The sequence below is a fragment of the Eulemur rufifrons genome, chromosome 4 (assembly GCF_041146395.1).
Source record: "Eulemur rufifrons isolate Redbay chromosome 4, OSU_ERuf_1, whole genome shotgun sequence".
Classification (NCBI taxonomy): domain Eukaryota; kingdom Metazoa; phylum Chordata; class Mammalia; order Primates; family Lemuridae; genus Eulemur; species Eulemur rufifrons.
In genome coordinates this window covers 79442085-79470074 of record NC_090986.1, presented here as the reverse complement: position 1 = coordinate 79470074, position 27990 = coordinate 79442085, and the positions used below count along the sequence as shown (strand labels likewise).

Sequence of the window (27990 nt, the reverse complement as noted above, 5' to 3'; positions counted from 1 at the left end):
GAAATGAGCGTCCTGTGCCTAAATGGCCAGAGAGACGATAAATTGAGATGATAAATTCATGTGTAATTTATCTACTGCTTAAAAATATCCTAGTAGCTTGTACTGTAACTGTTTGGTGGATGCTAATACAGTCCATGCAAGGGGTGTGTGTGTGTGTGTGTGTGTGTATAAATTTCAACAAACACTTATATTTTCACTCATACTTCAGAATAAACAACCTTTAACATTTCTTATATTTGCTTTCAGGATTCTCCCAGGATTTTCTCTATGCTTTTTTTTTTTTTTAAAAGAAATAAATCATTAGAGATAAAGCAAAGCAAAAGTCCCCTTTAACCATTACTTCCAGCTCATTCCTCTCACCCCTGACCCCGGCAACTACTGTTACATGACGTAGGTGTCGTGCATGATTTTAGTCCTTTATTAGGTCTAGAATTTCATATCTATAGATCTATAAGCAAGATATTATATCGTAGGTATGTTTTTTAAAAAAGGTTACATAAATGATTGAATAGGATACATATATCTATCTTTTTCACGCTGTTCTTAGGTTTTTGAGATCTATCATCATTATCTATTATTGAAAGAGTCACTCTTTTTAATGTCTCTACAGTATTTCATTGTATGATTATCATGGGTTTTATTTGACTGTTCCTCTATTGGTGGGCATTAGGTTTTCCCATTTCTCACTGTTATGAACAACACTGAAATGCACATCTGTTTTCATATCTTCTTGTATACACATATGAGTTTTTAAAAGCCATAACTTAGGCCGAGTGCAGTGGCTCACGCCTGTAATCCCAGAAATCTGGGAGGCCAAGGTGGGAGGATCCCTTGAGGCCAGGAGTTCAAGACCAGCCTGGGTAACATAGCAAGATTCTGTCTCTATAACAACAAAAAGATGTAATCTAGAAGTACGTGGTTTGCTTTTCAAATTTATTTCACTGTTTTAATGCACAAATATTTGTTAGTTTTAATGGTCAGATTAATTAGTATTTTCCTTCATGGCTTGTATTTTTTGCACCTTTTTGAAGAACTCTTTCCCAGCCCTGGAAATAATGTCACTAATATTTTTATTTAAATATTTAAAGTTTTGCTTTTCATATTTGGACCTTTAGCTTACCTGGAATGTATTTTGTGAGTAGGGTACGGTAAAGATCTGTAACATAGTAAAGTACCTGCCATTTTAGAATCCTAGAGAACACTTCATTGTAAGAATTACAATTAATAATAGTATAAAGAATAAATTATAATAATTAGTATCAAGTATCTCCAGTATTTTTTATTTAAGTGGTCCAAGATGCAAAAGTTTCCACATACAATCTTGTTCTCTAATACTGGTCCAGGTGGGATGTTAATTCTGTCACCATGACTCGTAATGATGATAACCTTTCCTTTTAATGAAAGATTCTTGCCCAGTGTCACATCTCCTGAAACTGTGAGGTGATCCAATTCAAGCATAACTGGTATACCTTAAAATCTTCTTAGATAATCTAGAAGCTTTATAAAAGAAGTGCCTAACTTAACCAACCATACTGTAGGTCAGGTGAACATGGTGGATGAAGCAAAACTTTGTAGCCCAATTCATTCAACTTCTGAAGCTTTGGTTGTGCGCTGCATGGTCAGGTGTTGTCATGGAGAAGAATTGGGCCCTTTCTGTTGACCAATGCCAGCTGCAGGCATTGCAGTTTTCAGTGCATCTCATCTATTTGCTGAGCAGACTTGTCAGATGTAATGATTTTGCTAGGATTCAGAAAGCTGCAGTGGATCAGACCGGTAGCAGACCACCAAACAGGGACCATGACCTTTTTTTCGTGCAAATTTGGCTTTGGGAAGTACTTTGGAGCTGCTTCTCAGTCCAACCACTGAGCTGGTTGTCATATAAAATCCACTTTTCACGTCACAATCTGATGGAGAAATGGTTTGCTGTTGTGTACAAGAAGAGGACACTTCAAAATGACGATTTTTTTGATTTTCAGTCAGCTCATGAGGCACCCACTTATCGAGCTTTCTCACCTTTCCAATTTGCTTCAAATGCGGAATGACAATAGAATGGTCGACCTCGAGTTCTTCAGCAACTTCTCCTGTAGTTGTAAGAGGATCAGCTGCGATGATTGCTCTCAATTGGTCCTTGTCAACTTCCGATGGCCGGCCACTGTGCTCCTCATCTTCAAGGCTCTCATTTCCTTTGCAAAACTTCTTGAACCACCACTGCACTGAACGTTGGTTAGCAGTTCCTGGGCCAAATGCGTTGTTGGTGTTGTTAGTTGTCTCTGCTGCTTTACCACCCATTTTGAACTGTAATTTGCTTTTTGTCTAACATCACCTAGTCAGATCACAGGTCACGGGGGAGGGAGTGGGCAGGAGAGGAGCTGGTGGCTGGGAGCGCAGCCTGCCCCCAGGGGACCCTGCCTTTGCTTCCATTTCTGTGTGATGCCCCTGTGCCTTCTTGCTGTAGGACCTACTCATTTCTCCAGGGAGGGTCAGAAGGAGGAGTAAAGGATGAGCTGGCAACAAGCTCTGTATGGCTCAGAAGTGACAAAACCCCGCACCATTTACATCAACAATCCCCTTGAGAACAGTTTCTGCACAAACTCGATCAGGTGAGAAAAATATATGTAACAGTGGGAGATGGGGGAGGAGAAGACGGGGCTTTCCCCTGTAAAAAGAATACTTTGTGTGGATACATTTGTGTGATTCTGTGCTTCAGGCTGCAATAGTTTTCTCAAACCTTGAGAAACTTTAAATCTTCATGTTCACTTAGCGGGGATCTGCCTGCTTCTTGCCTTCAAGTCCCCTGTCTCTGAATGGCCTCTGCTCTCACTTGTTCCTGGTCACAGCTGTCACCATGTGGCCCACTGCCGATTGGCAACTCTTTAGCAACACCTACAAACACCAGGGAAAGTGCCTCCCAAGGGGACCTCACAGATCTGCTGGGCCCTCCACCCCCAGGCTGAATTGGGGGTTGAGCATTAGGCTTCTTAAGAGTTCTGTTTCCTGCAGAATTTGCTGAGCTGAGTCCTTACTCCGGAGGCAGAGTGAGATGAAAGCTTGAAAGAAAACTATTTGTACTTTTTGAGTGCCTACTTTTCTTTTTTCAACCAGGCACTAAGACCAGGGGTTGGAGGCACTAGCTCCGCAGTCTTTAAGCTTTTGATTATGAACTAATCATATAGCTTAAAAAAATGCATTACTCACATGACAAGAAAAGGGAGATTCGTGGAGGCCAAAAAATGAAGGCAAAGCAGAAATCCAAGGGGGTGAGGATATTAAATGGGTGGCTGCTCTGGGGACTCTGCACAGCGCAGTGACTCGGAGTCCCAGTTGTCAGGCTCAGCTGTGGCAGAGCAGTGATGCCTCGAGCCGCACAGGGTGCAATGGGAGGGGACAACCCCGCCCTTGTAAAACCAGGACTCTGGGGGGCTACATGCTAAGTGGAGGGAGAAAAAAATTGAAACTCTGCCTTGCGAAAGGGATATAGTGAGGAAACTTAACCGCTCTTAAACTTGGTTCTGAGTTTAGGCAAAAAAATATTAATAATTATTAATATGCACTGACCATTTTTCCATGGTTTTGCTGCCTAAATTGATATCTGTGTGATCCAGAAAAACTCAAGCTTAGAATATAGTTTTAGATGCCAGACTGCAAGCACCCCCAGGCACGTGGCAGGAGCAAAGGCAAACAGTGTCTGGGGGATGCTCAGGCCCTCACAGTCTTCCCAAGATGAAGTTTGAGCAAATCTGAGCTAAAAATCTGCCAACACATGAGAAACCAAGACGTCATTAGTGAGAGGCAGTAGAAAGAATGAAACAAATAAATCAAAGCAAGCAAAATCAGACTTTGAAAAGACTTTAGGTAGAAGAATTATCAGGTAGAGAATATAAAATAAGAGTGTTTTCTGCTGCACATGATTGTATAATATGTTTAAAGGAATAAAAGAGGATATTGAAAGTATGAATGAAGAACAAAAGACTGTTTTTTAAAAAGACCCCAGTAGATTTGGAAAAGGAGCATATAGAGCCTAGAAATCAAAATTAATAAACTGTTAAAAAATCTCAGTGCATGGAGTAAAAAGAGGGTGGGTGGTGGGGAGACAAAACCAAAGGCAGACTTTGTGTACTATAAAATAGGTACGAGAAAATACTCCTGACACAACATAGAAAGGTGAAGAATTGGAAAATATTAAGGAGTGGTTCAGAAACGTGAATGACAGAATTAGCAGCTCTAGTCTGTATCAAATCAGAGTACCAAAATGAGAGAATAGAGGGAATGGGACAGACATTATTCAAAGAAATAATGGCCAAAGTTTTTCCAGCACAAAGAGATGTGAATCTTAAAATTCAGAGACCACAGTAAATCCCAAGCATGGTAAATCAAAGGAAATCCATGCCTAATTACACGATATACAAAACAAGTGAGGGCCCAGTGTCAACCTGTATGTTAAATATTAATTAGTCGTAATTGCTTTACTTTCAGATTAAAATATGCAAATACTAAATAGAATTTTTAGCATTTTTCCCAGTGAATTATTTGGGGTATCCCATTTTTGTGAAAACTACTATAGCTCTTTTTATACTATTTTTCCTAAACCATGAAGGACATTATTAACTCATTTTATCATAGGTGAAACTGAAGCAGGAAGAAGTGTATGATTTTCCCTTGATCACCTGGCCTTTAAGTGTCAGGGTCAGAAAAAAAGCCAGCCCCTTTGATTGCAAAATCCATTTTCTTTCCCCATTAGTACCCAGTGTCTCTAGTTACAGATGCTAGTAGATTCTTAAGCATAACAATATGTTTTACGTACAGTCAGGGAAATTTAGGGCCAGGAGTGATCTCAGATTATCCAGAACAGAAGAAACGAGGAGAAGTAGAGGTGTTGAGAGGTAAGGGCTCCAGCCCAGGTTCCAGAGTTAGTGGAGTGAACCAGGTCCCCGGACAGAGTTAGTCTTCTGCCATTTCTTTGTGAAATTTATTTAGGGAATTTACCAATATCTTCCTTCTTAGATGCAAATACTTTTGGGTATGCTAAATATGCATGAGAGGCTAGTTTTAAAATTATCCGTCTAATTTATTCTAAAGTACTTGCAGATGAAATTACATGATGTGTGGAGTTTGCTTCAAATAATGCAAGGTGAGAAGTGGGCAGTATGGACAAAACAAAGCTGGCCACAAGCTGATAGCTGTCGAAGCTGGGAGACAAGTGTGCGGGTTCATTATCTTTCCAGTCTTTCCATCTCTGTATGTACAAGAAAATATCCACAATAAAAAAATACTTAAAAGTTAGCTGATCAATAAATACTATAAAAAAAAGATCCATGTGCCATAGGGACATTGTCAATATTACAGTCAAGTGTGAAACATGAACTGCCACTTCTTTGACAAGTCTTAAAACAGCTCTTCATTCTAAAAGTGTATTTGCAGAATTATATCATAACTTCTCTGGAATTTCATCTTATTTTGTTTAATGTTGTCTCATACTAATATTTGGTTTCACCAAAATAGAATTTTAAGACCAATTAAAAATAACTGGAGCTGGTAGGTTTTGGAGAGGAGCAGAATTCCTCACTGGAAGAGAAAACCTCTTCTTCCAATGAGGAAAACCGTGCTTTGATGGGGAGGTTTTATTTCGACAGTAGCTCTGCCCTGATGCTGTGTTCTGTGTTCTTTTATGAGATGGTTAGTCAGGTACTGCCACAACAGGAAATACAAGAGGCTCAGGAAAAAAGCTTATTGTACTCACAGGTCTTAGAGAGGGGTCACCACGTGCCACACAGGGTCGCAGGGAAGCGCCGGTTTTGGGTCAGGAGGCGGAAGACAGGAGCAGGAGGAGAGCTTAGGCCACAGACTTTCTTGGGGTTTCCATGGGAAAGGCAGGGCAAGGCAGGGCGCACAGGTTAGGACTGACTGGTTTAAATAAGTCTGGTACTCTTTGTACACTAGAGATATTAACTCCTTTTTCATGTGTGCTACCTTTTTTCCCCAGTTGGTTATTCATATTTCTTTCCTAACAGAACTTTTATATTTTTATACAGTCAAATTTCACCCATTGCCATTGTGACTTCTGGTTTCCCTGCAGAGTTTAAAATGGAATTCTCTGTTCCAAGACTGTATATAGTTATTCATGTTTTATTCTAATATTTGAATCCTTTATTTTTAAAATTTTATTAATTTGTTTATAGCAGCTTTATTGAGGTGAAATTCACATATCATTTAATTGACTCAATTTAAATTGTACAATTTGGTAGATTTTAATATATTGTCAGAGTTGTACAACCATAACCACAACCAATTTTAGAACATTTTCTTCACTCCACAAAAACTCCATACCCATTAACATTATTCCCCATTCCCCCAACAGCCTTAGGCAATCTTTTGTTTTTACTTTAAATTTTTCATCCAAGTGGAATTTATTTTGCTGTAAGGAATGAGGTGGACGCCAGCTGAGTTTATGTTCCGATTGGTTGATGAGTCGTTTCACCTCACTAAACCCCCTTCTGTGCTGACTCTCCTTTCGGACTCAGCCCACCGGCATCTGGGTGAATAAACCAGCCGTGTTGCTCCACATGGCCTGTGTGTGAAATGTGTCCTTTGGGTCATTCACCCTTTCACTTTTAATGATAAAAACCCGTGAAAGGGAGAAAGGAGAAGAATCAATGTCTATTTTTACTCCTGAAACTGAAGACAGAGATTCACTAGCAAGAGTTTTATCCTAAGCAGGACAAGCCCTTAGGAAGTGTGGGCTGAGTCTTGCTTGTCACCTGAACATAGATGTATACCTAACTTTTTATCATGTGTGTCGATCATTGTTTGTCTTCTCCATCAGGTTGTAAGCTCAGAAAGGCAGGGAGCTTTGTGTTTTCTCTGGTGTATTTCAAGCGCCCAGAATCGTGCCTGGCACACAGTAGCTACTCAAGAAATATTTGCTGAGTGAATAAATGAGCAAATAATCTCAATCATTAGTGAAATCAAAGGTGGAGTTCCTCTTCATCTTTCCCTTTGGTTGTGTTCAGACGACACGCCTCTCTCCATGTCTGCTATACTCATAGCACTCAGTTCCTGAAATGCGGAGAATTATTATTCCTTTATTCTGAAATTGTTTTCCGCTAACAGTGAGTGCTTTATATAGGACAAAATATCTTTTAGGAAAGGATTAGTGTTTTATAACCAGGTTTTATTTTTAATCCATGTTTCATGTTTTCCATTACTGGTTTCAGTGTTCAGAATATCAGCTGACAGCGGTATTTCTCTTTTCACCCACAGCACAACCAAGTACAGCTTGTGGTCATTCCTCCCACGATATTTGTATCTGCAGTTTAGCAAAGCTGCCAATGCTTTCTTTTTGATCATTACTATATTGCAGGTAATATTTTTGAACATGTTATTAGATTGAGATTCTTAGTCTAAAAAAACACTTGTTAAAAGCTCATTTAGCTGAAATAAGAGTTTGATGCAAAAAACAGATTTAAATACTGTAAGAACAGAACTATCTTCTCACAATATTTAAATCATTAAGTGAGACACTGAAGCTCTAGTTTGGGGATGAAAAACCTGTGGATGCACAACAGATGAATTGGCCCACAGTTCATCCTAATTGAGACCTTTAATGAGATATTGTTGGAGAAACTTTGGTCATCCATGCCCCTCCACAACAGAAAAATTGTATTATATTTTGAAAGGAATAATTTAAAGGAAATCCAAATACTAGTCTAAAATAGCATCTTTTCAAAACAGTTAAATTCAAGGTTTTCCATAGTCTGGTTTATCCCTGTTTGTCCAACTTCATTTCTAGCATGAACCCCACAATCCAACCAGGTAAGTCTCCTCCCAATTCCCCAGTTTTCTTCCTATTTCCAGATCTTGGCACACACTATTACCTAAACCTAGAAGGCATTTATGTGGTTATCCTACCCATCCTCTTAAAGGCCCAGCTCAAAGCCATCCTTACTCCAAACCTCACCAAATGCCGTAGTCCACACTAATTTCTCCCTTCTACTGTAAACGTCTGCAACAATGATTTGTGCTAACATATAATAACTGGTTTTATTTCTTCCAGCAAGCTATCAATTCTCTGAGAATATACATAGTGTCTTAGAAACTGCAAGGCTTTGGGATAAGAACTGAATAAACTTGTTGAATTGACCTTAAACAGAAGAACTGGATTCAGTAAACATTTATGTAGGACACATGGCATGTGTCAAAACCTGTCCATGGAGTTAAAAGTTTAAGGATGAATGAATGACTAGACATGGTGCCTGTCCCTGTAGGGCTCAGAGTCTAACACATGAGTATTTTAAGACATCGAGTATTGATAAAGTGCTGGAGGAACAGGGCCTGCTTCTGGCTTGGGGTGAGTGGTTCGGGAAAAGCTACGGGAGAGAGGTGACGTTTGAGCCAAACATTAGAGGAGGAGGAGGAGGAACTTAACAGTAAGCCTGGGCGCCGAGGAAGGCCTGGCACCGGGGACAGCGTGGAAGCTGGAAACAGGGGCCGCCTTCCCGAGGAGGGTCGGGAGCCATGGGGATGGGGAGGGCGGCATTTTTACTCCTAGCCCTTTTATCTATTTTGAATTGTGAAGCACGTAAATGTGTTACCTACACTTTCATCTGGTATGTGGAGTGTTCCGGAAACAGCAGAAATTTGGTTTGGGGAGCAGAGGGCAGAGTCCAAAAGAAGCTAAAGGCCTCGGCTGAGGCCAGGTTATAAGGAGGTTGGTGTGTTGCCCTCGGAAGCTCGACTTCGTCACAGGGACGGCGACAAGGCAGTCACAGTCGCAAGGGGCAGGGTGGCGCGGACAGCTCGGGTTAGTCTTAAACGAGGAAAAGACAGGGAGGCGTCCGTGGACAAAGGGACCGGCTCGGAGATGCACGGAGGAGAGAAGAGGGAGAGAAACAAGGAACGTTTCCAAGGCGGAGTTCATCGATAGCCTAAGACGTCCTAAAACGGGCCCCTTCCTTCCTCGATCGCTCGGATTCCCTTTAAAGTTGTTCTAAGCACCATCAGGAGCTTCCGATAGGCTCTATTTTGCTACAGTGTGCACAGAAATATTAATAATAAGCAGAGATAACAGGGCAGTATGGAGAGTGCACACAGGCCAAATCCGGAAACAGAAGCCTAAGAACTTGGCTCAGTGTCGCGCAGCCTCAGTTTCAGTCGCTTTACTTCCCGTACTTCACGCGGTGGTGCCGGGGAGCAGCGGTCCCCAACCTTTTTGGCACCGGGGACGGGTTCCATGTAAGATAATTTTCCCACAGACGGTGGTGTGTGTATGTGGGGGGGGTGTGGGATGTGGGGTGCGGCTCTGGGGCCCGTCCCCAGCAGGCTGGACCGGTGCCCGTCCACGGCCGGGGGTTGGGGACCGCAGCCCTAGAGCACAGCCCATTATTAATCTGTGCCGGGGAAACAATATTCTCCTGGGCCTGCAAAGCATTCCTCCTCTGCCCAAAAGGAAATAAGGTTAAGATACCAGGCTGTCTGGGTTTCTCTGCTTTGAAAAGATGCTATTATAAATTTACATTTAGGTTTTGAGCTATTCCTCTCAAAGCATAATAAAAGCGTCCTATCAGGAAGGTGATGGATGAGTGAGGTGTTGTTTAGCAGTGGCACTGGCAACTTTTCCATAACGTGGCATTTAGCCTCACCCGCAGTGGGTGGCTTTGACATGCTAAGAGCTTCCTTCCCCTTTCTGTTTAATGTGCCTGCTGTCTCCATGCCCGGGGCTGTGCCACTAGTAGTGACTCTGAGCATAAGCAAAATATAACAAGGATTGATGGTAAAATTGACAGTGTAATTCTGATTGCTTTGCAGCAAATTCCAGATGTGTCTCCAACAGGAAAATATACAACTCTCTTGCCTTTGATGGTTATTCTTACAATTTCAGGCATCAAAGAGATTGTGGAAGATTATGTAAGTTTACTGTCAAAGAACGAAATGTTCTCAAAATATAAAGGTATTGTTTATTGCCCTTTTTGTCAGGCAGTTGGTTGGAACTGGTATAATTCTTTCAAGTCTAGTTGGTGTGAAGAGTGAATTAAAGTTTTGAGTCTTCAAATTTTAAATTATATACTCTTTGGCTTCTATATTTGAGAGATTAACAGGACTTAATAGCTGTCATAAGAATTATGATAGGGTCTGTGGAGATATAATCCAGTTTTAAGGTGAAAGTCTTAAATGGCTAAAAGGAATGTTCACATAAATTATGCTACATTTTCATTTCATTTTTAGCCTTGTCACAGGTACAGGGAGATATTTAATACTGTTTTCTGCTTCCTCTGCACTCACAATCCTAATGCTCATTTTCCAGAATTGCTAGCTGTTGTCATCGGCATGCTTCTTTCTGATTGCTACATCCTATAAAGATATGACACCTGTGAGACCTATTCGGTTGTCCTTTGGGTTGGCTTATCATATGAAAGAATTTTTCAAACTTGATCAAAAATCTTAGGTTAAGTTGGGGCAAAATCCAGAATTGCTAATTATATGTTTAACCCAATATGATCATTATAAGTAATAAATAATATGCTAACATTTCAGGTAGTACTTACTATGCACCAGGCACATTGTACTGTGCATCTCTCTCCCTCTCCCTCTCTCCCCGGCCCTTTCTGTGTGTGTGTTTATACTCATTTAAATGGAGGCACAGATGGGTTCATGACCAAAGAGGTTGCATTAGCAAAGGGCAGAGCTGGGATGCCAGCCAAGGCCCGCTGGCTCCAGAGTCCACACACTTCACCACTTTGCTGTACTCCCTCCTGCAGGTCACATCTCGACTGAGGGAGTCACTTGAGGACAAAATGAAACTGAAGTCAATTATAGCCAAAGAGGACTTTACAATTACGTTGGCTGCCTCTATTCTTTCTTAAAACTGCTATGTCTTGTATTATGAATTGAATCATTCATTTTGAACTTTGGATGTAATGAATTTTTTTCTCCTGTAACAGAAACGACACATGGCAGATAAAATAGTTAACGCAAAGAAAGTAATAGGTAAGTGTGATGGTAAATTTTGTGTGTCAACTTGAGTGGGCTTCAGGGTGCTCAGGTATTTGGTCAAACATTATTCTGGGTGTTTCTGTGCTAGTGTTTCTGGATGAGATTAACATTTAAATGCAGACTGAATGAAGAAGATTGTCCTCCACAGTTTGGGTGGGTTTCATCCAACCAGGTGAAGGTCTGAATAGATCAAAAGGGCTGACTATGCCCTGAGTAAGGAGAATTCTTCCTGTCTGCTGGCCTTCAAACTGGGACATTGGCTTTTACCAGCTTTTGGACTGGAATTGAAGCGTTGGCTCTTCCTGGGTCTCAAGCCTGCTGGCCTTTGGCTTGGAGCTACGCCATTGGCTCTCCTGGTCTCCACCTTGCCACTCTGCAGATCTTGGTACTGTGGTCTGTAATCATGTGAGCCAACTCCTTATTCCTTATGATCTCTCTCTCTGCACGTATATCCAGTAGTGAAGAGAGCACTGACAGTCCATGAGTGATCTGGCAACAGAGATATGTAAAATATCATCATTAGATAATCCTAATCAACCACTTACAAGAAGCGAGGATCTGGGTGCCTGTGTGTATGATATTTTTAACCATTTTTGTCAAATTAATGAGTTTAGAGAGGTTGACTGTTTGCTCCTACTGTCACCCACAAAGTAGAGAAATAAAAAGAAGAAGTCAGGGATTTGAATTCACAGTTAAAGCACAATGTAAATGACTTGAAAGCTCTTATGTGTGCCTAGAAGGAGACCCTTGTCTCCTGCAGCCACGGGGCTGCGATTGCTCACAATCAAACCCAGGATCTCGTCCTGCAACTGGCTGAGTTACAACACAAACTGGACTTCCAGCTACAGGGTGTCTGCTGTTAAAGTAAGAACATGGATTGGGAAGCGCTGGGATCCCCAAGGTTGGGATGGGGATGTGTAGAAAGACCTTGATGACACTGGGGACACTGAGCTCCTAAATTGTGACGAGTCTTCTTTGCCAGCGGAAGCAGCATCTTCACCCACAGCGGTATCGGCCTTTCTACCTCAGTCGGGGAAGGTCCATCTTGCATTCCTGAGCAGACTTGAATGGCCTCCCCTGAAACGACCACCTTGCAAGACAATGTTAGTTCTTTTCGTGACCCATCCCCACCGCCCTTCTTTGCCTCTAGACTTATAACTAGACTTACGTCCCCACAGGACCCTAAGGGCAAAGTACAATGTGTGACTCCTGAGAAGGTGCACTACACGTCAAAAGAACTACGTGAGTTTTCTAACCTACACAGACAGAAATCTGGGAGACATGGGTGGGGATGGACATTAAGAATGTGGGATAGTCACGGGAGAAATGTAAAGTTGGATCAGGCTGAATTCATTGATATGGGTACACTAAGAGGAGAGTCTGCATTTAATGTTGCAGAATCTTGGGAGTTAGAAAGGATTGGGGGTTGGTTTTTTGGCTGAAACATGGACCAAAAGGTAGTCCACAGGGAGTGAGTTAGAAATGCCAGAACTGCCTTGGTTTAACGTAGAGAAGGGATTCAAAGGCTTAGGGCAATTGGAATACTAGAGTGGATTTGTCATCATACCTACTCATTCACCCTGGGAGGGTCCAGGAAACATACATGTCACCATGACTGTGAGAAATAAATTCACGAGGAAGCTCCAGCATCCTTGAGGAACTCTGTACTCATTCTTCTCTGTAGGCCAGCCCTTATTGTGGGAACTATGGCCATTGAATTTGGAAACCTAAATGCAGTGGGAATAGTTGGATCCAAGGGTGGCCATGGCCACTTGAGAGCTGGGTTACTGCAATGGATGGCAGAGTCAATGCAGCCATCAGGATAGTCTGACTTCCAGAAACCTATGGCATTGGCTAGTTGCTGGGTTCCCTTGAGGAAGGACCTGGTACACTGCCAAAAATTTATGCTATTTGTATTTCTTCCAGCCTTCCCCAAAGGGACCTAGAATCTTTTTACCAGAGTGTGCACTGGGGAAAAGAAAATAATCAGACATTTTGAAGGCCATTAGACACTGTCTCTGAACTGACACTAATTCCAGAAGACCCAACATGTCACTGTGGTCCACCTGTTAGAGTAGGTTTATGAAGGTCTGGTGATCAGTGGAGTTTTTTCCCATGTCTGCCTCACAGTTGGCCTTTGCCTTCAACAAAATATCACATTGTTTCATTATATTGATGGCAATATGGTGACTGGACCTAGTGGGCAAGAAGTAGCAACTACTCTAGACTTACTGGTAAGACAACTGCATGTCTCAGGGTGGGAAATAAATGGGATAAACATTCAGGGAATTTCTTCTACCTCAGTGAAATTTCTAGGGGTCCAGTGGCATGGGACATGTCAAGATACACCATCTAAGGTGAGGGATAAATTATTGCATCTGGCCCCTTCCACGACCAACAAAAGAGGCACAATGCACAGTGCCTCTTTGGATTTCGAAGGCAACATATTCCTCATTCAGATGTGCTACTCTGGCCCATTTACCGAGTAACCCAAAAAGCTGCTAGTTTTGAGTGGAGCCCAGAACAGAAGTCTCTATAAAGGTCCAGGCTTCCGTGCAAGCGGCTCTGTCACTTGGGCCAAATCATCCAGAAGGTCCAATGGTGCGCGAAGTGTCAGCAGCAGATAGGGATGGTGTTTGGAGCTTTTGGCTGGCCCTTGCAGGTGAATTGCAGCACAGGCCCCTAGGATTTTGGAGCAAAGCCCCACCATTCTCTATGGATAACTAGTCTCCTTTCAGGAAGCAGCTATTGTCACACTACTGAGCCTTGGCAGAGACTGAACATTTAACCGTGAACCACCAAGTTACCATGCAACCTGTGCTGCCCATCATGAACTGGGTGTTATCTGACCCACCAGGCCATAACGTGGGGATGCACAGCAGTTCTCTATTGCCAAGTGGAAGTGGGATATGTAAGATCATGCCCAACAGGCTCTGAGGCACAAAGAAGTTACATGAAGAAGGAGCCTAAATGCTCATGGTCCTCCCTCCTATTACACTACCTCCTCTCTTAGCCTGCACCTGTGGCCTCAGGGGAGTCCCCTGTGATCAGTTGACAGAAGAAGAGAATGCTTGGGCCTAGTTTACAGATGGTTTTGCAGGAACCACCTGGCAGTGGACAGCTGCAGCCCTATAGCTCCTTTATGGGACATCCCTGAAGGACAGCGGTAAAGGGAACTCCTCCCACTGTGCACACCTTAGAAAATGCACCTGGTCGTTCACACCGCTTTGAAGGAGAAATGGCCAGACCTGTGATTATATTCTGATTCATGGACTGTGGCCAGTGACTAGATGGTCAGGAACTTAGAAGAAATGTGATTGGAAAAAATTGGTGACGAGGAAATTTGGGGAAGAGGTAAGTGAATAGACCCCTATGAAAGGGTGAAAAACATGAAGATATTTGTGTCCCATGTGAATTTTTGCCAAAGGGTGACCTCAGCAGAGGAGGATTTTACTGATCAGATGGATAGGATGATCCATTCTGTAGATACAATCATCTTCTTTCCCCAGCCACCCCTGTCATCCCCCAATGGGCTCATGAACACAGTAGCCAGTGTGTCAGGGATGGAGAACATGCATGGCTCAGCAACATGGACTCCTATTAATCAAGGACAACTTATCTATGTCATTGCTGACTGCCCAGTCTGCCAGCAGCAGAGATGAACACTGAGCCCCTGATATGGAACCATTCTCCAGGGTGGTCAGTCAGCTACCTGGTAGCAGGTTGATTATGTTAGACTGCTTACAGACCTTGTTGCTAATATTATCTTTATTTGGAGACTAAATATTGTTTAAAAAGATGCACATGGGGTGCCAAGTTGACAAGGGGTGAACTTGTGATGGTTGATTTCAGACGTCAACTTGACTTGGGTCATGGGGTGCCCAGATATTTGGTCAAACCTAATGGTTTGACTTATTGGTTCTGTTTCTCTGGAGAACCCCAACTAATACAGTTGAGATACTAGATTGAGCTTTTATTCCCCCTCACTATGAGAAAATGTCCAATTCACCAGGTAGATGCATACAATATGTTTTATTGTAATAAAGGCAAATATTTTGTGAGATATTTAAAGAAATATAGAAATAAAGGACAAAGAAGGAAACATAGTTTTCAAATATTAGAATCAACAATTGTGTTACTCAGAATAAAAGAAAAGAAAAAATATGGGAGAGATGGAATAGTCAGTATATGAGCAATTTTGTCCTTAAAAAGATCTGGGTGTTATGTATTCTCTTCCAGTCCTAGTTTTGATATGTGCTATACTGGTAACTGATTAGAAATATATTATCTTGCTTTTCAGGTTATTAACCTGAAAAGCAAGATAATATATTAATACAGCCTCTATTTGTCTGTCATCATATTATGTTACATTATCTTAAATATATTGTTCCATTTTAGTAAAGTGCATATGAACACAATTTACATACTCCTGCAGTGTATACAAAAATTAAATTAACAAAGACAACACTTTATAAAGAAATCTATTTAGTTTTTTTAATCTATTTAGTAAAAGGTATTACTATTTTGAACTCTACCTGATGCAATTATAATTAATACATAGCTGTTTCTTTTTCAGTGTTAAGACAGAATTCATGGCGCATGATTACATGGAAAGAGGTAAGAATGTATTTGAACTGTTAACTCAGTAATAAGCACCTACCTTGTATTTAAAGTTACAGATTTTTATCTGTGAAATACATCTTCAAGAACTGTAATATTATCTCCATTTTGTAGATGAGGAACTAGAGCATCAAAGAGAAGAAGTGTCTTGCTCAAGGTCACCCAGCTAGTGAGGGTGAAATTGGGATTTGAACTCCAGTCAGTCTGTTTGGAAGTTTTCCTGCTCCCCAGTGTACCTTGCTGTTATCTCTATGTCATTGTGTAGAAGATTTAAAGATAGTGCTTCACAGATGGTTGCCCAGGGTTCAAGTTAGTCTTTATCTAGTGAATATCTCAGGGAATGCCGTAATGAATATTTGTTGTTGGAATATGTCTTAGTCCATTTGAGCTGCTATAACAAAATACCTTGGACTGGGTAACTTATAAACAACAGAAATTGATTTGTCACAGTCCTGGAGGCTAGGAAGTCCAAGATCAAGATCAAGGTTCCAGCATCCCCACAGATGGTGCTGTGTCCTCACATGGTGGAAGGGACAAGGCCCATTCCCCAGGGCCTCCTTTGTAAGGGCAATAATCCCACTCATGATGGCTCCACCTTCCTGGTTTAATCATCTCCCAAAGGCCCTACCTGCTAACACTATCATTTCTGAGGTTAGTGGTTAAACACACAAATTGTGAGGGACTCATTCAGATTACAGCAGGATATAACCTAGAGCCACACTGAATGTGTCTGGGCCTAGATACCGACTTTGTCCTCATCAATAAATAATTGATGACATATGTCAAATGCTTGGAGAGCTAACTCTAAGAATGTTTTGATTTCTAAGTGTCATCAATATCTCTTTCCCTGAGTGAGACAAAAGCAATTGACTCAATAATGATTGTACTTTGCTCCTCTCACTGGGACTCAGAGTAAGAAGCCATTGGGGGGTCGCACCCCATTTCCAGTGGCAGATTCTCGGGAGCTGGATCCCTGCGTGGAGGAAGCCAGGCTGCAGTGCTGGGCTTCCTGCTGGGCAGAAAGTCGCCCTTTGCTTGAGCACTTTATATCCCCAATGCCTTGCACTGGCAGAGCAAGTTAGGCAGCCAACACGAGGAGCTAAAAAAAGGAAAAGGGAGTTAATTTGGGGGTGCTGTGGGCAGAGACGAAAAAGAGGGTTTTTAAGAGATGTGGTGGTAATGACTGCCCTTCAACAGGTCTGCTTCCAGGTCCTCAGCTACCTCCTTTTCTACATCAATATTGTTTTAATTGCACTGTTTCAACTTGTCTTATTATAGCGTCTTTTGGATCTTGCTACAAGTTAGTTGTTTATGTAAGTTATAAACGCTTTATTAGCCATCGCATTGAGAACCATGTATAAGGTGTGAGTGTTTTATTGTCAATCTTTTTCTCTCCTCTAATGTTGAACTTGTCCTCTACATTTTTAAAGACACATTGCAGATTTTAAGGTTCTCACATTGATCTGAGTATTTAATTAATCTGTGGCTCAGTTATTAATAATTAAGATAGGAATGATCTGTTTAATTATATTATATGAAAAATCCAGTCTCCTTGTTCTTTGTTTCCTCAGCAAGACATTATTACTATTGTTTTTTCCATATACGTCCAGAAATTGGTTTAGGAAAGAATTTTGTGCCCCTGCTGTTCTAGCTGCCTGGGAAGGGCCTGCTACTTTAAGAGTTATGTCGTCAGTGCTTGGCACAGCATAAGAGCACCAGTGGTGTGTTATAGAATAAGTACACAAGAAGAAAGCATCAAGACCTTATAATGCTTTCCCTGTGTATTGCGCCAAGTGTTTACGTTTCTCCCTCTTACTTACAAATTAGAATTCATCTATACCTTCAATCATTCATTCATACATTCAGTGCTCACTACAGAGCCCTATGCCAAGCTCTGGGAATTCACCTGGGGGTGACACAGGCATTTTCTCTGCTCTCACAGAGCAGCAGAGAAGGGACCATTAAGCAAGCAATTGGAGTTGTGAAAGTGTATGAATACCACATCATTGCAAAAATGGCACTGCCACTAGGGATCCCTTTCCTTTTGCACCTCCTTCCCAATGTTGAAATGTCGCATCCTAGAGCAAGATCTGTCACCTGCAGCACTACTGACATTTCAGAACAAATCCTTCTCTGTTACAGGGGCTGTCCTGTGCATCGTGGGATGTTTAGCAGCATCCCTGGCCTCTGCCCACTAGATTCCAGTAGTCTCATCCCCACTACCTCACTGTTGTGTCAACAAAAAACATCTCCAGACATTGCCAAATGTCCCGGGTGGATAGGGAGAGCAAAATCACCTCTGGTCAAGAACAAGTGTTTTAGAGGAATGAATCCATCAGAAAATAAAATCGTTCTAATGTAGCTGAAATTTATCAGGTTGGCTAGAAATATTTCACACTGTACTTTTTCTTGAGAACATTTGACACATTTCGCCTCTGTTTGTGCTTTTAAAATTCATGCTTCCATCTTCTCTCTCCTGGTTTAAAAGGTGAATGTGGGTGATATTGTGAAGACCGCGAACAGGGAGTTCCTTCCTGCAGACATGGTCCTGATTTCTTCCAGGTTAGTTATGTTTGTGGGCGTATAAGGAACTTTAATTCTGAATTGGAAATTTTAAGAAAACCAAAAAAGGCAGAAGGCACTTTTCTCTCCGTCACACCTTTCACCTTCTTATAGACCCGTGACTGCAAATTTTCCTACACAGGGACAGAGAGTAACTCTGTTCAGCTTTGTGGGCCACACGGTTTCTCTTGCAGCTGTTCAACTCAGCCTCTGTAATGACAGAAGCAGTGTAGGCAATAAGTAAATGAATGAATATGGCTGTGTTGCAATAAAACTTTATTTATATAAAGCAGGCAGGGCTGTATTTGGCCTGTGGGCCCAAAAACTAATCGATATGTTGCTTAGTGATACATACAAATGTTGTAATGAAAGTACAGAGAAAATCAAAGGAATGAATGTCAAAAATATTAACATAGTTGTTATTTGGGGGAGAGAGAAAGAAAAATGAAATTGAAAGGCCTTTTAGGTACTGTAAATAGATTTCTTAACCTGTAATATATATAAATAAATATTCATTTTATTATCATTCATAAAAATAAAATTCATTCTATAAAATCTTGTGGGTACAATATATTTTACTCAAAAATTATTTTTTTTAGTTTTTTTCAAATTTATAAGATATATATATTTACTAGACTTAGCTTTTTTTTTTTTTTTGAAAATTATGGTCTCCTATTACTAGAAACATTTTCAAAGTTGGTACCATCTTTATTGGCTTCAGAGTTGCATATATCATAATCAAATTTAGAGTCAATATTATAAAAAATTGGAACCATTGGTCTAAGGGAAAAATCTGGGGTATATGAACAAGCTTTACCCCTTGGAATAGATATTTTCTATTTGTGTTCTTGATTCTTTCATCTCTTAGAAAAAAAGAAAAAAATCTTGCATTATCTTTTTACATGGTGGTTGTAAAAAGAATGATGAAAAAGAAGAATGAGAATATGCTTTGAAAGTAGAAATACTAGTACATGGTTCTTGGCTACTCTAGGCTTGGATAAAATAATAGTAAAATGATTGTGATTCTGAGTATATTAAACAAATACAATATTTCTAATTTGGTAAAGGAATATTACAGGCCTTTAAAAAATTTAATGTTTTATAACGGCTAATTCACACAAATATTTCAAATTTTAAAGGTATGAAAGGACATCCAGTGACATCTCCTTCTCTCCTCTGTTTCACTGCTATTAGACAATCAATGCAATTATGTTCCTGTATATACAATATTTCCAGAGATGTTTATGTTTATACAGGCAAATACATATAATACATATACCTATATCCCCTCTTGTATTCTGCATGCTTGAAGATTTCATTTGTAAATGAATCTAGAATAATTTCTTTTTCTAGTTTCTTAAGGTGGAAGGTTAGATAATTGATTTGAGATCTTTCTTTTTCTTTTTTCCTTTTTTAAATGTAGGTGTTTTACAGCTGTACATTTAATTCTAAACACTGTTAGCAGCATCCCATATGTTTTGTTATGTTGTGTTTTGCTTTGATCACCTCAAAGATTTTTCTAATATTTCTTTTGATTTCTTTTTAACATGTTTTGATTTCCTTTCAATTTTCCATTAGACCATTGGTTAACTTATTTCCATTGTGATCAGAGAATACACTTTGTATGATTTCGATCCTTTAATTTTATTGCTGCTTGCTGTATGGCCTGGAGTATCCTGGAACATGTTCCATGTGAGCTTGAGAAGGGTGTGTGTTCTGTGGTTGTATGGCGGAAAGTTCTACAGGTGTCTGTTAGATCTAGTTTGTGTACAGTGTTGTTTAAGTCTTCTATTTCCATGTTGATCTTCTGCCTAGTCGTTCTATCTGTTATTGGAAGCAGAGTATTGAAGTCCCCGAGTATTACTGCTGAATTTTCTATCCCTTCAGCTCTGTGGGTTTTTGCATCATGTATTTTGGCCTCTATTGTTCAGTGTATATGTTTCTAGCTATTATGTCTTCTTGATGGATTGGCTCTTTTGTCATTTTAAAATATTCTTCCTCTCCAGTACCAAATTTGTCTTAAAATCTATTTTGTCTGATATTAATATAGCCACAACAGCTCTCTTAGTTATTATTTGCATGGTATATCTTTTTCTATTCTTTTAATTTCAACCTATTTGTATCTTTGAATCAGAGTGAGTTTTTGTAGACAGCATATATTAAATACTATTTTAAAGAAAATCCATTTTGCCACTATCTGCCTTTTAATTGGGGAATATAGTTCATTTATATTTAATGTAATTACTGATAAGATAGAATTTACATGTGCCATTTTAAAAATATATATCTTATGTGTCTTTTATTCCTCAGTTTCTCTGTTATTCCTCATTTTTTCCTAAATAGATATTTTATGGTATCATTTTAATTTATTTTTTTTTACTATATATTTTTTAGTTATGTTCTTAGCAATTGCCTTGGGGCTTATCATTAGCCTCTTAATTTATAACAATCTTGTTTGTATTAATATCAGTTTAGTTCCATAATGTATAAAAACTTTGTTACAAAATAGCTTTGTTCTCCTTCCCCCTCTTTTTTGCTACTATTATCATTACAAACTACATTTTTATTCATCATGTGCCCATCAACACAGATATATAATTATTGCCTTATGTATTTGACTTTTAAATCAGAGAGAGAAAACAAGGAGTTACAAATAACAATGCATATGTGCTGTCTTTTACATTTACCTATCTAGCTACCTTTACAGGTACCCTTATTTTCTTCATGTGTATTCAGGAGCTCTTCAGTGACCTTTCATTTCAGCCGACGAATTCTCTTTTAGTATTTATTGTATGGCAAATCTACTAATGACAATCTCTTTCAGTTTTTGTTTATTTGTTATCTATTTATGTCTTAATTACTACCTCATTTTTGAAAGGCAGTTTTACTGGATATAGAATATTTGGTTGACAATTTTGTCTTTTAGTGCTTTGAATATGTCATCCCAGTGCCTTCACTACTCCAAGCCTCCTGCTGAGAAGTTGGCTGTTAATCTTCCCTAGCATCTCTTAGATGTGATAAGTAGCATCTTTCATGCTATATTCAAGATATTTTTGGCTTTGGCTTTCAAGAGTTTGATTATGATTTGTCTGCATGTGGATCTCTTTGAGTCCTATTTAATTGAGCCTCTTGGATGTGTAGATTAATGCTTTTCATCAAGTTTGGGGAGTTTTGGCCATTATTTCTTTTAATATTCTTTCTTCCTCATTTCTCTCTCTTCTCTCCCCTGAGACTCTCATAATGCATGTGATGGTACACTGATTGTGTCCCGCAGGTCTCTGAGACACTGTTCATTTGCTTAATTCTTTTTGCTTTCTGTTTTTGAGACTGGATTATTTCAATTGATCTATCTTCAAGTCCACTAAGTCTTTCTCCTGCCTGCTAAAATCTTCTCTTCAGCCTCTCTAGTGAATTTTTCATTTCAAGTTACTGAACTTTTCAACCTCAGAATTTCTATTTGGTTTTTTTTTTTGTTTTGTTTTGTTTTTCTTTTTCTTTTTTTTTAACTAAACTCTATCACTTTATTGATTCTCTATTTGGTGAGACATGTTCTTGTATGTTATTTCTTTCAACATAGTTCCTTTTAGCTCTTTGAACATATTTAGAATGTCTGATTTAAAGTTTTGTCTAGTAAGTCCCATGTCTGGACTTCATCAGGCACAGTTTTAATTGATTGCTTTTTTTCCCTTGTGAATGGGCCATACTTTTTCATCGTTTTATGTCTAATGAATTTTTGTTGAAAAGTGAACATTTTAAGGAATACAATGTGGCAACTCTGGAAATCAGATTCTCTCTGCTCCCAAAGGTTTGTTTTTGTTGCTGCTCATTTCAGGTTTTTCTTTTATGCTTTTTGGTTAGTCTATTGTTTACTGTAATTGTTATCCATCACCTCAGGCAGCTGCAGTATTAAAACACTTTCCTGTAAATGTTTTCAACATGTCCCACTCCCTTGCATCAGGAAGAGGCTTTTAGCACTGGGTGAGCTCTAGTGAAGTCAAATAAAAACAAAACTTTCAAGGGGAAGTCTCCTAGAGAACCGTCAAACAGATTGAATAATGGCTCTTGGAAATAAGGCTTTGAAGGAGCTTTAGCTCTGTTTAGCTCCCTCAGTACCAGGAATGTGGATTTTTATTTTTCAAAGTTACCACTAAGCTAGAAAGCAGGCAATGGAACTAGGCCAAGTTAAAACATCACAAAGCCCATTGTTTTTACCAAGGTTCAGCCATTTTTCTCAAATAAAATTTCCCTGTGTTGCTTTAAGCATTTGGTTAATTTTCAGAGTTCTGAAATACTGATTCTGACAATTTTTGACAATTTTCTCATTGTTTTTATAGAAGAGAAGTTTTTTGGAGATTCTTACTCTGCCACTGGTATCCACAGTGAAGCTACATTTTAAATATTAGATTACCTATTAGTTATTATTTGGGGGTATGTGGTCTTGGCTAGTTAAATTAATATGGATTATTTTAATTTAAACCTGATATTTCACTGAATGAGATACAACCAAAAGAGATAAGTCAGAGTCTAAGATTCAATAAACTTTAATGGACAATTTTTAGTATTCTTTGTGGCTTTCCCTCCAAAATGATATTTATTTTCATAAATGATTTGGCATTTAACATGGAATAAAATCTGGCAAGGTAAATATTTGTTAATTCAGTGCCTTGATTCCCTAACTGTTGAGGTAAGATAAAATCAGAGAAGCCACAAGTATAGTTTCTGTCACAAGGCCTCTACTCTGTCCACATTTATCCTGGAAGATGTACCTTCATTCTAAAGGCCATAGAGCCTGGGCCTTTGGGAATTATAATGGACCTGTTTTAGAAAATAACAGAGTTTTAGATTTGACCTCAGATATGACAGTTCTGAACTATATAACATCCATTCATCTTTAGCAATTTTTGGGGGGGGTGCTGAAGAGAGTAATCACATAGGATGTAAGGGTAGAAGCTTCTCTAGTGAGCTGTTTTGCAAGGTGAAATTTAGGCTGGTAAAATCAGATTGTTAATATCTCCTGACAAAGTAGTACTTTCAGTTTTGAAGAATGTATATTGATGTAGGTCACATATACTTACCATTATTAAGAAAATAATTTGATGAAGACATATTAATTCAGTATTATTTGTTTTATTTTACTTAGTGAACCTCAGTCTATGTGTTATGTAGCAACATCTAATCTGGATGGAGAGACAAATCTAAAGATACGACAGGTAAAGACATATTTCTTTTTTTTTAAATTTCAGCGTATTATGGGGTACAAAAGTTTTGGTTACGTATATTGCCCTTGCCCCTGCCCCGAATCAGAGAAGACACATTTTTTTTTTTAATCCTAATTTCACACCTGAGCCTACAATATCAAGTTTTGCGAGGTGTGGTTTAAAACATGCAGATGAATAAACATGATTCACTACATAAACAGAAACAAAAACAAAGACTGCATAATCATCTCAATAGGTGCAGAAAAAGCATTTGATAAAATCCAGCATCCTTTCACAAGAAAAATGCTCAAAAAACTAGGCATAGAAGGAACATACTTCAAAATTATAAAAGCTATATATGACAAACTCACAGCCAACATCATACTGAATGGGGAAAAGTTGAAAGTATTCCTCCTAAGAACTGTAACAAGACAAGAGTGCCTACTGTCACCACTTCTATTTGACAAATTATTGGAAGTCCTAGCCAGAGAAATCAGGCAAGAGAATAAAATAAAGGGGATCCAAATTGGGAAAGAGGACTTCAAACTATCCCTGTTTGCTGATGATGTGATCTTGTATCTAGAAAACCCTAAGGATTCCACCAAAAGACTCCTGGATTTGATAAATAAATTCAGCAAAGTCTTAGGTTACAAAATCAATGTACACAACTTAGCTGTATATACTAATAACAGTCAAGCAGAGAGTCAAATCAAGGACTCAATACCATTCACAGTAGCTGCAAAGAAAATAAAATACCTAGGAATATACTTAACAAAGGAGGTTAAAGACCTCTATAAGGAGAACTACAAAACACTGATGAAAGAAATCACAGATGACACAAACAAATGGAAAAATATCCCATGCTCATGGATTGGTAGAATAAATGTCTTTAAATGTTCATATCGTCCAAAGTGAGTTTCAGATTCAATACAATCCCCATCAAAATACCAGTGTCATTTTTCACACACCTAGAAAAAATAATTCTGAACTTCATATGGAGCCAAAAAAGAGCCCAAATAACTAAAGCAAAAATCTAAAGCAAAAAGAACAAATCTGGAGGCAACATATTACCTGGCTTCAAATTATACTACAAGTCTATAGTAACCAAACAGCATGATACTGGTATAAAAGTAGAGACATAGACCAATGGAACAGAACAGAGAACCCAGAGGTAAAACCATCTACCTACAACCAAATGATCTTTGGAAAAGCAGACAACAACATACACTGGGGAAAAGATGCCCTATTCAGTAAGTGATGCTGGGAAAACTGGATAGTCACATGCAGAAGAATGAAATAGATTCCTATTTCTTGCTATATATAAAAATTAATTCAAGATGAATTAAAGACTTACATGTAAAGCATGAAACTATAAAAATTATAGAAAATGTAGGAAAAACTCTTTTAGACATTGCCTCAACAAAGAATTTATGACTAAGACCCATAGGCAAATATAGCAACAATAAAAATAAATAAGTGGGTCTTAATTAAGCTAAAATGTTTCTGTACAGCAAAGAAAAAATAATAAATAGAACGAACAGACAATCTACAGAATGGGAGAAAATATTAACAAACTATATACATCTGACAAAGGACTGATATCCAGAATCTACAAAGAATTCAAACAAATCAGCAGGAAAAAACCAAACAAGCCCATTAAAAAGTGGGCAAATATCATGAACAGAAGTTTTTCAAAAGAAGATAGACAAATGGCCAACAAACATATGAAAAAAAAATGCTCAACATCACTAATCATCATGGAAATGCAAAGTAAAACTATAGTTAGATAAAAGGTAAACTACCTTACCCCTATCAGAATGGCCATTATTAAAATGTCAAAAAAGAATAGATGCTGGCGTGGATGCAGAGAGAAAGGAACATGTACATACTGTTGGTGGGACTGCAAATTAGTACAACTTCTGTGGAAAACAGTCTGGAGTTTCCTCAGTGAAATACATGTAGAGCTACCATTCGATCCAGTAATCCCACTGCAGAGTAATTACCCAAAGAAAATGAAGTCATTTAATCAAAAAGACACTTGCACTCAAATGTTTATCACAGCACAATTCACAACTGCAAAGATGTGGAATCAATCTTCAGTTCATAAGTGGATAAAGAAAATGTCGCATATATATACCATGGAGTACTACTGAGCCATAAAAAGAAATGAAATAATGTCATTTGGAGCAACTTGGATGGAACTTGAGAACATTATCCAAAGTGAAGTATTGCAGGAATGGAAAACCAAACACCGTAAGTTCTCGCTAGTAAGTGGGAACTAATAGATAGGTACATGTGGGCACAAAGTTATATGAAGGACATGAAAAACAAAAAAGAGGGGATGATAGGGGGTTGGGTATAAGATAAAAACTTACCTCTTGGGTACATTGAACACTATTCTGGTGATGGGTACACTAAAAGCCCTGACTTAAATGTTATACAAGGTATTCATGTAACAAAAACATTTGTACCCTCTTAATATTTTGAAATTAACAATAAATAAACAAAAGGGAAGCAAAGAAAAACTGTATGCTGTCTACATGAACCTCACTTCATGTATAATGGTATAGGCAGTTTAAAAGTAAAAGGATGGGAAAAGTTATATTAGGTAAAGATTGATCAAAAGAGATCAGCAGTAGCCATATTAATATCAGATAAAGTATATTTCAGAGCAAAGAAAATTACCAGAGACAGAAAGGGACATTATATAATGAAAAAAGTATCAAACCCACAAGAAGTATCAAACCCACATAGCAATTCTATTGTATACACATGAAAAAAAAAAAAAACAGAGCTACAAAATATATGAAGCTAAATTTACAAATATAAAGGATAAATACACAAATCCACTATTATAATCGGAGACTTCAACAACCCTCTCTCATCAATTATGTGTAAAATTTAAAACTATAAAACTTCAGGAAAAAATGTAGGAGAAAATATTCAGGATCTAGGACTAGGCAAATACTTTTTAGATTTGATACAAAAAGCATGATCCAGAAAAGCAAAGATTGATAAATTGGACCTCATCAAAATTTTAAAATTTTACTTTTGAAAAGCATAAAAAGACAAAATACAGACTGTCTCCCACATGGTATCTGGAATATAGAAAGTACTCTCAAAACTCAATGGGAAAAAAAGTCAAACCAAATAGAAAATGTGCAAAAGACATGAAAGAGACATTTAACCAAAGAGGATATACAAATGGCAAATAAACTCATGGAAACATTGTCTACATCATTAGCTGTTAGTAAAATGCAAATTAAACTCACAGTGAGACAGTGATATATACCTATCAGAATGATCAAAATAAAAAAATAGGACACCAAATGTTGATGAGGATGCAGAGAAACTGTGTCAACTCATAAATTGCTGGTGGGAATATACAGTGGTGCAGCCACGTTGGAAAACATTTTGGCAGTTTTGTGTAAAATTAAGTATGAACCTATTATATGGCTCAGCAGTTGCACTTCTTGGGATTTATCCCACTGAAATGAAAATGAATATTCACATAAAAACCTTTGTACAGATGTTTATAGCGGTTTCATTTGCAGTAGCCAGATGTCCTCCTGTGTGTGAATGACTAAACTGTGATACATCAATACTTATTTTTGTATGTTGGTGTGATATTCAGGCACCTCACTAAACTCTTATACATTTTTATGATTTTTAAGTCAAAAGGGTAGGATTTTTTAGGTAGCCAATTCTTTGTCTAAAGGGATCATTTAAAAAATTTTCATCAATTTTAGATATTTATTGCATATTTATGGAGTGGAAAGAAGAGCCTTAGTAAGGTTTGAGGTTTAATGTTTTCTGAACATTTAGTGTGTAACTTATCACCATGGAGGTTCTATTTCTGCTGCTTTTTTTTTTTTTTGAATGGGGTAATTACCCAGGAATAATGCCTTGTTTCTATTTTTTCTCATCTCATGGCATTGCCTAGAAACTCCAGAACAGGTAAAAATAAATTGTATGATAGAATCTAGTCTCTTCTTCCTGAGTGACATGGAAACCTTTCTAACATTTCATAGTTAAGTATGACGGTTGCTTTGGGGTTCTGGTAGATATCCTTTACCAGTTAGGGAATCTTCCTTATATTTGAAGTTTGCTAATAATTCAAATTTTTCAGCATCTATCAATGGGGTGATGACTTTTCTTTTTAAATTCATTGATATATTACTCTTGAGCATCTGTTTTTGAGTTTGCTGGCAATACATATTTTCTTCTTCTGGGAAATATTTGTTCATGTGTTTATTCATTTTTCTATTGGAATATTTGTATTGTCTGATTGATTTATAGCATTTCTTTATGTATTTTTATATTAATTCTCTGTCAGAATTACATGTGTCGCATATGTCTTCTTCTAGTTGGTCACTTGTTCTTATGTTTTGTTTAAAGTGTCTTCTGGTGAACAGGAGTTCATACCAAACTATTTCAGTGTGGGTTTTTGAGTGTTAAAACTTCTGAGATCTTGTGACTATGCCTGAGAATATTTGTGTTAAACTTTTTACATTTATTTGACGTTTGAAAAGATGTAACATGCTAGATTGAGGTCTTTTATTTCAATACTTAAACATAAAAATCCACTGTTTTCCTGCATCTTATATTTCTGCTAAAAGGACTT

At 38.5% G+C, this 27990-nt stretch overlaps 1 protein-coding gene across 1 annotated transcript in view; it reads left to right on the top strand.

Moving 5' to 3' along the window:
• The first annotated feature begins 2499 nt into the window (after positions 1–2499).
• The window catches only part of LOC138382480 (phospholipid-transporting ATPase IB-like), a 105652-nt gene continuing 80161 nt past the window's right edge, over positions 2500–27990 (top strand). The window contains exons 1-7 of the mRNA XM_069466960.1: positions 2500–2600; positions 7258–7357; positions 9802–9900; positions 10935–10980; positions 15563–15603; positions 18095–18168; positions 23309–23378. Of these exons, the coding sequence (XP_069323061.1) occupies positions 2500–2600; positions 7258–7357; positions 9802–9900; positions 10935–10980; positions 15563–15603; positions 18095–18168; positions 23309–23378 (531 nt within the window). The remainder of the gene's footprint in view (positions 2601–7257; positions 7358–9801; positions 9901–10934; positions 10981–15562; positions 15604–18094; positions 18169–23308; positions 23379–27990) is intronic.